At 40.3% G+C, this 14,662-nt stretch overlaps 2 protein-coding genes across 6 annotated transcripts in view; both read right to left on the minus strand.

Annotated features, from left to right (window-relative positions):
* Nucleotides 1-6,018, minus strand: part of LOC143024601 (F-box/WD repeat-containing protein 9-like) — a 35,770-nt gene extending 29,752 nt beyond the window's left edge. Inside the window, exon 1 of one of the 2 annotated variants that reach the window (XM_076183451.1) lies at nucleotides 5,641-5,792. In XM_076183451.1, the coding sequence (XP_076039566.1) occupies nucleotides 5,641-5,649 (9 nt within the window). In that variant the 5' untranslated portion in view covers nucleotides 5,650-5,792. Of the gene's footprint in view, nucleotides 1-5,640; nucleotides 5,793-5,897 lie in introns of those variants that run through there. The other variant, XM_076183452.1, reaches the window with a different exon arrangement.
* Nucleotides 6,019-10,905: 4,887 nt separating this feature from the next.
* The window catches only part of LOC143024602 (F-box/WD repeat-containing protein 7-like), a 40,030-nt gene continuing 36,273 nt past the window's right edge, over nucleotides 10,906-14,662 (minus strand). For all 4 annotated transcript variants that reach the window (XM_076183457.1, XM_076183454.1, XM_076183456.1 and 1 more), the window contains one exon: nucleotides 10,906-13,800. In XM_076183457.1, coding sequence (XP_076039572.1) covers nucleotides 13,526-13,800 — 275 coding nt within the window. In that variant the 3' untranslated portion in view covers nucleotides 10,906-13,525. The remainder of the gene's footprint in view (nucleotides 13,801-14,662) is intronic.

The following is a 14,662-nucleotide window of genomic DNA, read 5'->3' on the forward strand; positions in this document are numbered from 1 at the left end:
TTTTTTCCAACACACAATGTTACGTTTTTTCTGCACTGAGGGGTCATTTTCCGGCGATCACCCCTCTTCTTCTACTTTTAGCCGGAGATGTAGAGAGCAATCCTGGGCCCACCACAAAATACACATGCCCAACATGCTCTAAACCCATTACTTCGAGCAGACAGACAAAGGGCTCAGTTCAGTGCAATATGTGCAAAAACTGGGCCCACCTCACTTGTACAACACTTGCTGACACAAACCAATACACAAACACTTGGACATGTTCTACCTGCCCTCCAGTAACCCCAATCCCACCTCCCCAACCACAGCCAACACCCTTACCCACTCCCAATTTCCCTTTGCCCTTACCCCCGATTAGTACTCCCTTTCCTTTGTCCCCGATCTCTCCTTTCCCCCCCTCTGACCCAGATCCTACACCTTCCCCACTACCACCCCAACCTCAACCCCAAACGGCAACATACAACACATACAAAACACACAACATCAACATATTACAACACAACAAGGCCTCATCAGACAACGTGACACACTTAAACACGATACCCCCACACCTATCCCTCAAAACATAGCAGACCAAATACAAACACTAAACACTGTGATTGCCAATAAAATACATGAACAAAAAACACAAAATTGGCTAAACTTTATCAATACACTTGATCACAAAACAAACACCAGCAAATTGTACAAAACACTCAACAGCATCACACTATCCAACACTAACACTACACGCTCTCACGCAGCAATAATCACAACAACAGATAATCTACCCTCAAACAGACAACAAGCAAACGCACTCATACGTCATTTTGCACAGACGAGCCATCTTACATCTCACCCTGACGACCGACGCACCATTCGACGTAAGAAAGACTTCCCCACAGACTCAGACTATACACCCTTCATAGACAGTCAGACAAAACTCATAATGCATAATCTCAAGCACTCATCTGCCTGTGGCCCTGATAACATAAGCAACATCCACCTAAAACACATTGGACCACAAGGTATACACGCACTCACAAACATTGCAAACTACAGCTATTCACACAACACTATACCCGACATCTGGAAGCATGGTAAAATAATCACCATTCCAAAACCGAACAAAGACCCAACAATCCCAACATCGCACCGCCCAATCACACTTCTCTGCACCCCCTCTAAAGTCATTGAACGCCTAATACTTAAACTTGTCACACCATATATTCCCCTTGCTGACTCGCAACACGGTTTTAGGCCACTACACTCCACAAACACTCTTCTGACAAACCTCACACAAAGAATTTTAGATGGCATCAATTCAGATAGGCCCCACCACAGAACACTTCTTATAACATTGGACATTAGTAAAGCTTTTGATGCTATCCCCCGCCACAACCTAACAAATAAAATATATAACACAGACATGCACAATAACACCAAAAGATGGCTGGCCAATTATCTGGCAGGCAGGAATGCTCATGTGTCATATAATGGCCAATCATCGCACATCAGAAACATTAAGAACGGAGTACCACAGGGCTCAGTTCTATCCCCCACATTATTTAATCTATACATGCATGACTTACCCACGCCAGACACCTCAGAAATACAAATCTCTTCCTACGCAGATGACATAACAATCACATGCACACATCGTAACACAGACAAAGCTGCAGAAATAATCCAGCCTTACCTTGACACACTCAACACATGGTTCATCACAAACAGACTCAAAATAGCTCCAACCAAATCTACAGCAACACTTCTCACCAACTGGACAAAAGAACACAAATACATACCTCATCTCTACATCAACAACACTCTAATACCACACACAAACACACCGAAAATTCTTGGTGTAACATACGATACATCCATGTCTTTCAAACAACACCTCACAAACATAAAAAACAAATGCACACCTAGACTTAACGCACTTAAGTCAATCACTGGAACAACATTTGGACAAAACAAAGAAACTAATATAACAATATACAAACAATGCATACGCTCAGTGATGAATTATGCGAGTCCTGCATGGGCTCCTAATCTCAGTGAGACACACCACAACACCCTTCAAATCATACAAAACAAAGCCCTAAAAACAATTACAGGCTGCACAAATACATCACCTACAGACCATTTACACCATGAAACAAAAGTCCTCAAAGTCAAGGACCACCTCGACATGAGAGGCACACAAACACTTGCTGCAGCCACCACAAACACATCACACCCGCTACACTACATAGCAGAACACCCACACACACCAAGAAACATTAAAACTACACCCAAAGACCTTTATTACACACAGATACTCTCTTCTCTTCCTCCACAACCACCAAATACCAGCCTCCGGAAACATATTCATAATCATATCACTCACCGCTCCATTAACACACTGAAAGACAACACACTGCTGCATGCCAGACCCCCTGATATCCACCCTTCTGAATCCTCTCTCCCACGAAAGGACAGAGTCCACTTGGCCAGACTGCGATGCGGTCACCACCCAGCACTTCTAAGCTACCAGAAGAGGCTGGACGACCGTGTTGTGGACAGCTGCCCAGGATGTAACACTTCACCCCATACCATACAACACATAATGGAAGACTGCATTATACACAATCATGCACGCAAACAACACAACATACACTCTATAAAGGATTTGTGGGAAAACCCAGTTTCGGCTGTGGCCTTCCTTGGGGAGACGGGACTGCTCGGACAGACAGTCTAGGGAACGACAACAACAACAACAATAACTTGAAACACGCCAATATTTTAACCCCAAGAATAATGCTGTTGGCCTGGAGATTGGTCCAGAAACCTAAGTCTGTTTTGATCGTAATTGTATGTAAAATCATATATAATTCACAAATATACTTTGAATCATAAATTCACACTAAAAAGTGTTTATCCAAGGAGAATTAAACTCGATATGAGCGTACCATACTCGGGGCGTGGGGGGGGCTGCCCCCCCCTCCTTGTATCTGCGCCCGAGCATCACATATAACTGTGCAGGATGTTACACTTCATACAAGCAATTTATGGGAAAACCCTATTCCAGCCATGGCATTCTTCAGGGAGACAGGACTGCTCAACCAGATAACTGATCATTGTGGGTCTCTTGCTAATCACAGCCTTCCATCCTAATATGTAGTCTATCACTACTGTTCTCATGTATTGGTCTTTCAAGAAACCCTGAAATCCTGTATCCACTCAAAGTCCTCCAGTTTGCTCCAATTTCTATTGAAGTCAATTGTGGTAACTTGTCAAACACCTCTAGATCTAAATATAGAGAACCCAGCTAACACTTTCTCAAAGCACATCAACCACTCTTGAGTAAATGCTTGGCAGATTTAATTTGTAAGTCATCCCAGATCTAAAACCAAATTGACTATCTACCAAATGTTTGTCTCTTCAAGATGCTTAACCTATCTTTTACAACTTTCATAATTCTGCTGTCATCCTAGTAAGGGATACTAGTCTGTAGTTCAATGGTTTCTCTTAACTTCCTTTATGAATTGGTACTGTGATAACTTTTGACTTTAAAGGTTCTATAAACAATGACCAATGCCACTATCCTTTTCCACATCATATCATCCATTATTTATAAAACTTAATCTTTGGTTTCCCTTTCATCTTAGCTCCTCATGGATGAAGGGTCATCCTTGTCTCCTGCCCACTGCCCTAACTCAGAAGCAATGCAGCAAGACACAGTACATCCAGAGCAAGGCTGCTTCATTTAATTGGTGACCCTCCTTTCCATCCCCTTATGTGAAAAATAGGTTCATTAGATATATGACATTCCAAAGACACCCAGATGTAACCAGCACATAAAGACACAGAACACCTCATACTACAATGCCCCACACTTGCAATCCCTTGACAACAACAAAATATATGGTCCACCTGGAGGCTGCTGCCAGTTGCCTGAAAGCTGTAGATATTCTGTATGAAAGACCAGGGGCAACAGATAGATTGATAAAGACATTGTTCTGTGTAAAGTATGCACTGTATTAGCCTGTTATTCTGGTCTTCTCTCACAGGAAAATCGATGCTCCTGAAAAACCAGCTATGGCCTCTAGTTCAACTCATTGGTCTCTCAGGGAGGAAATTTTGTGTTGTCATCAGGAAAGAGTGACTGTAGGAGGGTGTAGTATTTATCTAATTGTAGCATACAGGAAAGGAGCACATGTGTTGGGTCACATCTCCAGGGCAGTGGGCAGGATAGAGGGATGATACATTATCTATGAGGAGCAAAGGGTAGTGAACAGGAGTGAAATGGGTGGGAGTAGGTATTTGCCTTTTGCCTTTGGCTACCTCCCTTATAAGGGGGGAAAAGCCCTTGTATATAGATAGAAACTGAGTCAGAATTTATACAAAGTTCCCTCACTGCATTCTGGCATTCCTTCTGTGATTTCACAAAATAAAAGGTGATAGATCTGATAATTCCTCAAATGGTATTTACATAACTGCATTTGCCTATATGTAAAACAAAGGAAACATACTGTATTCATGGGATTTCTTCTTTGTCTTTAACTATCAAATTTTTATTTTGAGTTTACATATGCTGTCCACCTGGACTGTTCTTTATTCCACAAATTAATATAAATGTGCAGAAAACTACATTTCTTAATATCTTTCAAACTCTTTTCTAAAATTTCTTGTTATCTCCTTCAAAATTTTTCCATCCTATCATCTTTGTCAATCTTGTCCACATCTTTCCTAATTCTGAAGATTGTCACCTCTTTCTCTCCTTCCTTTTAGTGTACAATCTTGATTTGTCTGGTTTTTCCTCATTACCTGTAGGCTAAGTTAAGCATCACATTGTTTCCATTCATGGTATCATATTTTTCTTGCACCTTCTACTGAACTTCCTGAACTGTTGACTTGGATGTGATGTATTTGTAATCATCTTAATATGCCTAGTGACGGTGATTTGACTGCACTTTTGTCAAGTTCATTCCATTCTATTTAAGGTCTTGCAAAGAATGAGTTCTTATAGATAAATGATATTCATTGGAATGTTATTACTACTTCTTGTTTTTTTTCTGTTCTATATGTTCTTCTGCAGATATGTCCATCTGATTCTCGAAGACATGTCTAGTCTGTTCTTTGCGGTTGTTGTTTTGAGTGTTTCCCATTCCAGATCAGACAAGATATGAAGATAGTGACAATGCTATCTCTATACTAGCTCCTGATTTAAAAACGAAGTTTTCCTCTATACACTTTCTAAATTATTAGCAAGTCCAGTTTTCTAAAAGTCCCAATAAAGGTTTAGTTTAATATTGTATATCCATACCACAATATAGGTCCTTCCTGTAATTATATAATTTCATTAAATCAATAGTCTTGTGTCACTTCATTTGGGGTATGGTTGTTAATAAAGTGCCTGAATCTATATTAATTTTGTCAAAAGATGCTACTATATATGTTCTTACAATTTAATTATCACTCCTGGCATGACAGATGTAATACATTTAACTGTCTTGATATTCACTCTAATTTTTTTCATAGTACAAATTCCATAAGACATGCAATACTTATGTATAAATTGAGCGTGTATAATCTCATTTTAAACAAAAATAACTTCGATAGTCAAAATCTGGAATAAAGTTTCGACTCGCCCAAGCTTGAATTACATTAACTCACCCCATTCATGAACTACAATAACGATGGTTTTTCAGTTTTTGAATTAAACAGAAACCGTTGAGGAATTCCTGACTACTGAGGTTAGAGTGAGTGAGTCATGCCGCTGCGTAGACAGTGTAGCGTCTCGCATCCTTGGTAACCATCGAACCTTTGCAGTCGTTCAACCGAGACCTTCATCTACTTTCTATCCCGCTACTTCACTCGTGGGCTTATACGCGGCGAATGAAAATATCTAAGACAATTTGATTTATACTAACCTATATTCCACGCGTATCTATATATCACACATACAGAAGACAAAATGAAAATATGAAAAAAACTTGTGAAAGATCAAGCAGACGTCTTTAATGAAACTTCGGTCAGCTGTCTTCCTTGTTTGTAAACAAGATCAACCCTAGCGGCATCTAGGAGTCGGTTAATGAACCGGGTGATTTAAATATTTAAAGAACCAACTAGTGTTTCAACACGAATATGATTCATTATATCCGTCAGTGATCTCCAGGCATACAGCAGTATCTAAACTGAATTTATATGACGGAAAGTCTCATATAAATCACATTTTCAGTGTATAGTATAATGCCAAATCAAGAACTGGTAATAATCAATATTAAAGATATATAAAACTACGACTAATGAGCAATAGTGGGCGTGGCGGAGCTAGCATATTCTAATGCCTTAATGAAAAAATACACCAACACAAACTTCATTGTTATTTTGATAACATGAAAGGATGACCCGTGTTACACCCAAACTAGAGACAAATTAACAGGTTATCAAAATTCCCCATCTGGGTGACTGATAGTATTATTGTGACATCACAATCATATTGATGTCAGCTGTACTATTTATTTTATCACTCGGTATAACACTGAGGATAAGACAAAAGAAAACAAAGTACAATTGATAAATGTGGTGCAATCATCATGAAAACAAAGCACGTTAGTGGGGTGACTAAATTATATTGCCCAACTTTGACACAAATGCTTAATTATAATTATCATTCGATGTTTACAACTCAGAAAAATTGCCAAACGTCGTCCATAAAATAGTACGGTAGGATGAAAATTATAAGTGGAAGTGTATGGCTAACTTTTTGTGTTTCATGTAAGCAAGCTCAGTTAGGTTTGAATTGTTGGAGAATTAGATATTCTCAAATTAGGACAAGCCCTTGGCAGTTACACCTTGGTGCATTAATGTTTGGATTCACAGAGTACTGTAGTTGGGGAGGGGGGGGGGCTACGGTGAGAAGGAAAGAGGGTTATGATCCCGCCTATTATTTGTAAGGTTAGAATTGAAATTATTTCACATGTGGGCCGAAGCTGATATACCGCATGGGCAGTAACCGTGGTGTGTGATTAGGGATAATTACATTAGATTGGGATAGGTCGGGTCACGCTGTCACAGGCAGGCGTGTGCTCAGGTCGCAGCGCATCCTTTCTGATGCCATGTGGTCAATCGTACCACGTGGTTCGTACAATACTCCCCTCAGTTGTTTTGATTTCGGAGGACATCCTGCATGCGAGGTGCTGGCCAGGGCCATCTCCACTTGAGACATGTTGAAATTGGCTCAGTGAGCGGTGAACGTAGGAATGTTAGGGGTTATGTCCTTTTTACGCACCTTTGATAGAAGGCGATTTAGTGGAGGGTTGGTAGCGGGGAATGGCTTCTGCAGCTTATGTTTGACCAGTTATTCGTTCCAATTGGGTCTGAGGGCACTAAAGGATCTAAGTGACTGGGCAAATTTGCGCGAGTCTGGGGTATAGTGTGTATGTCAGCTTTGACCTCTTGTTCTGAAGTAGCACAAGTTCCAATGGACTTTGTGTTCGGGTGGTGGATTGCTGCGCTTCCAGGCTCGGCCATCATGGATCTTGTTCTGTTTTTAGGTTTCATGAAAACAGGTATGTTCTGAGTTTTCATGGAAGATCAGTTTTTTTTTCTCATTTAGAGCAGTACAAGACTTTTCTTCCACTATCGGAAAATAAGATTAGAAATAAATATATCCTTATATTTCGACCACTTTCTGTGGTCAAGCTTGCCCAGTATTTTTGCATGTCAACAGGAACAACTTGGTTTGGTTAGCAGTTTGTGCATTTAGCTAGGCTTGGACACAGAGAACATGTGCTGGGGCAGAACAGTGGACACACATACCTGCTATATGGTGACATCTTTGCTTGGAATGTCCAAAGCACTGGCATTAGAAAAAGTAGCATAGGTGTGGATAGTACCTTACATCACATCTAAAGCATCCTACTCATAGCCAAGTTTGGATTTCATAAAAAAAAAAACCAGTAGCGCAGTTGGGGTAGGGATCTTTACACCATTTATTTTCCTAGTTCAGTACACTTTTAATATTTTTTCATTTGGATTTTTTCTCTACAAATTCTCTGTACTCCCATAGTCATGGAATGTTGGCCACTTCAATGTTGCTGTTGAGTGTTGTGTAGCAGGGAGGCTACGGCTAACAGGAAAGAGGTTTAGCATGCTCATCCTTTATTTGGCGGAATTAGAACTGAACTGATTTTACATGTGGCCTAAGCCTATATTATATATATATATATATATATATATATATATATATATATATGTATATATATATATATATATATATATATATATATATATATATATATATATATATATATATATATATATACTGGATGGTCATTCTTTGTGCGAGAGGCCAGCCATCTCCGCTAGAGACATGTTGAGATTGTCCCAGATGGCTCAGTGAGTGGTGGATGTAGGGATGTCTAGCATCGATGGTGGTGACTGCGGTTAAATGTGATGCGGTTTAGTGGCATCAGGTAGACCGTTTTCGGGAACATTGACCCGAGGGCCATCTCTGCAGGAGATATGTTAACCTCTTTGATACGATGACGTCACGAGGCGCGGGGGATACGAGAATGCTGGCGTTGGCATCTTGATATTTATTTTGGAGTTGTTGTGGATGAGCGACCCCTGGATTCTGTCAACTGGTTTTATATTTTCTGTGTTTATTACAGTGAAAGAGAACGAGTAATATAGCAGTGACTTTATATTTTATAAAGCGAGTAGTGTGATGCATCATACATTAGGCATCCGATGCTGCGCGCGAGAATTAAACTCGCATTGAAGAGGTTAAGGTTGTCCCAGATGGCTCAGTAAACGGTGGACGTAGGGATGTCCAGTGTTGATGGCGGGGGCTGTGGTTGGCTGTGATGCGGCTTGGTGGAGCATCGAGGCGGGTGCTGTTGCGCAAACCAGACGGTTGTTAGCGATGTTGGATAGTAACCTACAACGAATGGGAAAGTCAACACCGAAGAGAGGTGTCCTGACGGAGACTCCCGAAGGTGAGGTGTAGGTTTTTTCACCTTGAAGTGGCTACGGTGAGCTTTATGCCGTCCTTAGGGTCCCGGCGCGGCGTAGCGCTGCGGGCGCAGGAGAGATGGAACTGCTAGCACCGGTATCGACGAGGAAACGTTTGAAAGAGCCGTCTGTCGGAGCGTGTCATGTCCATGCTCCTGCTGGTTCAGTTGGCTTCGAGTGGTAGGTGGGTGAATGCAGTGGCGCCCACAGACTTTCTTGTGGTGGACGCACAAGGTATAAAGGGCTATAGGGAGACAACCAAGCGAAACTTATCCACCTGAGGGGTTCGGAAATGTTTTGTGTTTTTGCCACTTTTTGGTTGCCTTTTTGACATACTTAGGTCCATTAATTTTGGAAGTGAATTGCAGCCTTTTATTGAGGGGAAAACTAATGTAATTGTGTATCTTTCATTAAACATAAGCACCGGTGTATAGTAGTCTATTGTCCTGACTTGAATATGCAATGAATGGTTCAATGAGTTATAAAAGTTTATTTTATATATTCATCAACTACATACAGTAATTGTTTATGACAATATTATGCATATATAGTTGTAATAATAATGCCAATAGAATGTAGACATTATATGGATAGTACAAATATTATATTCTATTATTTTATGTATTATGTATCCGATATTCATTAAATTCTTCACTAAAATCTACTCTGGCTTACTTTTAACACAGCATGACTTCGTAAATTTACATTATATTTGTCAGTGGGAATGTGTTTTTTTATTTCATATTAAACCACATAAATTCAAACACAATGACACAAACCATCTACATTTTTCATTGAAAGTTGAGGGTTTTAGAAGGGAAAAATGTTTGAATAGGGGACCTTGTATGCTTGTAATGTCCAAACTGGACGCACGTGCATCCGGTGCGTCCGCCTGCGGGCGACCCTGGGTGAATGGATGGCATCTTCAGGTATGCTGTTAATGTCTTCCAGTGGCTGTTGGGAGAGATGGGTTGGTGGTGGGGCAGCAGCAATGGGAGACAAGTTCATAGTCATCAATGTGTGAGGGGGCTATGGCGAAAAGGAGAAGTTTAGTGTGTTCGTCCCTTATTTGGTGAGGTTTTATACTGATTTTACTCATGCATTGTCCTTCCCTTGGAAAATGACACCAACCGATGCTGAGGGAATCACCGCCATGCTGCAGATGATGAGGTACTTTCAGTCTGTGTGGGAACCTGCATTATAGCCAATAGTGCACAGACATGTGCAACATTCTGGCTGCTGATAGCACAAGTCAGAGGCTTTGTAGATGGAGACAACATGATCCACTTGGTTCTGAAAAAGAACATCCGCTTTATGTTGGGCAGAGTCCTTCTTCAGGCATCTGTGTCTGGATCATCTCTACAGCACAATAACCACAGGAAGTGATGATTGTATCCTTTTGGAGGCCCCTCTTGATGTCCACGAGCCTCACTTTGGCTAAAGCTGATATATATATATATATATATATACCACATGGGCAGCAGCCTCTGTGCATAATTTGGGATAATTACACTGGATTGGGTTAGGTTGGGTCAAGCTGTCACAGGCAGGTGTGTTTTCAGGTCACAGTGTGTCCTTTCTGTCATGTGGTCAGTCACAATACGTGGTTCATACAGTTGCATGTCATTTGGTTTGGACTGGGGCATCACAAGGGTTGTGAGGAACAGGACTTGTACAGCAAGTTCTTGATTTCCACTAGATATCTATTCCTAGTGTTTTACTGCAATGACTGATCTGGGGAATGTTGTGGGATGCAGGAGACCTTTCATCCTAGTGGTGCTAAGATGGAAGAGACAATGAATGGGTGTATATTTTGACTTGGTTACTCCTTACCTAAAAGGGAACAGACCTTTTGGTATGTGCTGGTAATTTACAAAGAACGTGCCAGAGGGCATTACCAAAATAGAAAAACAAAACAAATTATTTTAAAAAAAGTTTTATTAATCACAATTTACATTGGAAACCTGTTTCTCAGTGGCTATGGCTTTCACCCAACATGTAAACACTGGACATACAACATACTCTCTACTCAGTCTTTATAGAGCCTCATTTAATTAGCTGCATTGCATGACAGCTCACACTCCCAATATACCAAACACGCACATACTCGAACATCTGAAAATTACCAAATGCATCTGGGAAAAACGTCAACCTAAACCACTTCATTCATCAACTTTCGATGCTAAACAACACAGGAGAAATCCTATGAAGAAAGACTGGCTAAAATGTAACGACTTTTTCTAACCAGAGGCAAAGAGTAATTACAGATGACACATCCACACTTCACAAGTCCTCTGGAACTCCAACTTGCTAACAGGCACCACATTTAAAATGTTTAAGAGAACATAATGTACTGCCACCACGATAACGACCACACCCACCAACGCACCCACTCGTACTTCTGGACCACCCGAGGTAGCCTACACTCCGTGGTGCAAGAATACCTGGAACTAAGCTTGGTTCAAGGGACAAATTTTCAAGTTGGAGCGTCAGGGACCACTTCAGCAACACGTTTCTTTTACACCTGGCTAAATGTAGCCAACCATAGGCCTGCTTTACAAGTAATGCAGGCATTACACTGATGATCATATTGTACAGCATAACCTAACCTTCATATCTTAAGGTGGACAGCACTACATTTCATATTACAAACAACAAACAAATTAGGACCAAAATGTTTAACGAAACATTTCCATGAATGCATTCACAAATAAAGGACACAGAAATAGAGAAAAAATGAAGAAAGATAATAATCACAAGATCAATGAAATTAAAGAATGATAAAAAATGTCACCATTTGAGCAAACTAAACATATCCTTCAATGTCAAGGTTGAGGCAAAACTGTACAGAAGTCGATATTTGTGAGTCTCTTGAAAAATAAGTGATCTGAAAATAGATGTAATACAAAAGTTTTATATACTTGACAGTCATAGGATAAGATATATATCTGAAACAAGAATGAAGAGTCTTGACAAGATTTTCTCGGTGTGAGTTAACATGTAGCTTCTTGATGAGCCTGAACTAACAGCTCTTGAAAGGCTGGATGGACATTTGAGCAGCATTCAGAACTTTTTTTGTTCTTAATCCCACTACTAAAAGTTCTTGTGCTGCTGTAAATGAAAACAAATTGGAAGTAGTTTTGGGAGGGAAAGTGTAGATTAAAAAGGCCTACAATACACCCCACAACTACTACAGGTTTTGATCACTGCCCCCTTTTAAAAACCCGATGAATCCGCTATCCCATACACCTTTTCTTAAATGTTGAAATATATTCGGGCACAGGCTGAACCGAGTCTGGGATTCGGAAATAAAAATACTCTTCTTGAGCTTGGCACAGCATTTGTATATCTCCAGTCACACCTCTCGTGACTTTCCCCCCCATCGGCTGTAAATCACACTCACAAATGGCTTTACATGGCAATCCCTCAGGCGAAGTCAAATACAGAAACAATATTCATCCTCAGGTACAATTTGGGTTCTTCATTGATCACCTCCGACCCTTGTCCCCATCAGCTAACAGCTCAGACTAGATTATCAAAATGTCCCCATCTGAAGCACAAAATGTCACAAAAGCATCACAGATAACAACCTTGTTTCTGAAAACAGCCAAGGTCAAGGACAATCACCATGCCAGAGATTCATCCAAGCACTCTCCACACATTTCACCTCCTACAGCATCATTGGGAGGAATTTCCTTGACAAAATGTACAACAAATAAGGCAATGTCTGGGGCTTTTTCAAACTTTGTGCTGCCACTGCTTCAATCCTCAAATCATGTTCAGTCCCTTTTGAATGAAATTCTCCCTTACATCCTTTGTAATTAAAGATTATGGTTTATAAAGCTTGGTGATGGGAGGTTGAGAAGGATGACAGCTTGAAAATATTGTAATAGCAATGATTCGCTACTTCCTTTACAAACAACACCAAAGGCGTCCATTTCTTGGAAGTAGAAAATATATTCATGAAAATAATTTGTTAGCCCCTCTACCATTGATTCAGGAAATGCTGGCCTTCAAAGATTGCACTATTCAAAGTTGTTCACAGGACAAATACAAGCTCCACAATTAACAAAAGGATCAAAGTAGTAATCTTATACATAAAAAAATGAGATAAAAAATGAGGGAAAAATTGAAAATACTATTTTGAACAATGTTGTGTCTTTACATGGAAAACAAATGGCAAGTGTATTATGTCACTACTGTTGGAAAGATGCCCGGCAATCCTAAATACCAACTGCTGCTCCACCCTTTGTTAGGGTCCATAGCTGGTAATGGTGGCTTGGATTGCTCACCAGATAGTATTGCCATCTTGAAGTTGACATAGCCAAGTGTTACATAAACAAGAGTAGATTTCCATTTTCATATATCATGTGTTAGCACCAACTGTGTAGAGAAAATGAAAAGAAAACAATTCCTAGCTTTAAGATCTTGCATTATACAAAACACGACATTTACAGTAAGAAAACTTTTATTGAGAACATGATGGACCTTCACACTCATAAAGTCACACTCTACATTTCCGCTTAGTCCTACCCTGATATCATTTGGAACTTTCATAAGTATCAAAGTCTAATACAAGAAGTTTGGTTTCCTCGGTTCCGTTACGACTTCCTACCGCACACACGAGTTTAGTGTCCGATGCACGAATCCTCCACACCACTCCACCTGAACCCCCAGATTCGAGGGCCACAAGATTACGAATGAATTCTCCAGTTCGCACATCCCAAAGTTTCACTGTGCCATCGTCTGAGGAAGTAACCACAAATTTGTTGTTGAATTGAAGACAAGTGACAGCTGACCGATGCTTGTTAGGCCCTGAAAAAGAGAAAAATGACCAATTGAAACAATCATGATACATACCAATGTCAAAGTGTGGTGATAATGATAACTGTCTATGTGATATATCCTTCTCTCCGTGCCAAATTCGGTAAAAAGCAATTGCAAAATGGTGATGCTGCTAACAAGTCTTGTTATAATTTGATCTATTATTACATACATATACTGAAAGTCCCTTTCCATGTCATATTTGGTATAAAGCAATTGAAAAATGATGATGTTGCAAACAAGTCTCATTATAATTTTATCTATTATTACATACATTTTTTTTTAGGAATATCCCCTTTTGGGGCTACAGGAAAAGCTATAGGAAAAGGTAAGGATGTTTTTTTGGCTTTTATGGATCTGGAAAAGGCTTACGACAGGGTAGACAGGAAGGCACTGTGGGAGGTACTGCAGATATATGGGATAGGAGGAAAGCTGTTATGAGCAGTCAAGAGTTTTTATGAGAGTAGTAGAGCTTGCGTTAGGATTAGAAATGGAGAGAGTGAATGGTTTGAGATAAAGGTGGGACTTCATCAGGGATGTGTTATGTTGCCCTGGCTGTTCAATCTTTACATGGATGGGGTGGTGCGAGAGGTGAATGCAAGGGTAGTGGGTCAGGGGTTGGAGATGATTAAAGAAAATGGAGAAAAGTGGGAGGTGAGCCAGCTGTTGTTTGCTGATGACACTGAGCTTGTAGCAGGATCAGAGGAGGGATTGAGGAAGTTAGTGACAGAGTTTGAGAAGGTGTGTGAAAGAAGGAAGCTGAAGATAAATGTGGGCAAAAGTAAGGTGATGAGATGTACAAGGGGAGAGAGTGACAGTAGGCTGGAAGTGAGCATTAAGGGTGAGAAACTGG

The sequence above is a fragment of the Oratosquilla oratoria genome, chromosome 4 (genome assembly GCF_046742065.1).
Source record: "Oratosquilla oratoria isolate Oo_2021 chromosome 4, ASM4674206v1, whole genome shotgun sequence".
Classification (NCBI taxonomy): Eukaryota; Metazoa; Arthropoda; class Malacostraca; order Stomatopoda; family Squillidae; genus Oratosquilla; species Oratosquilla oratoria.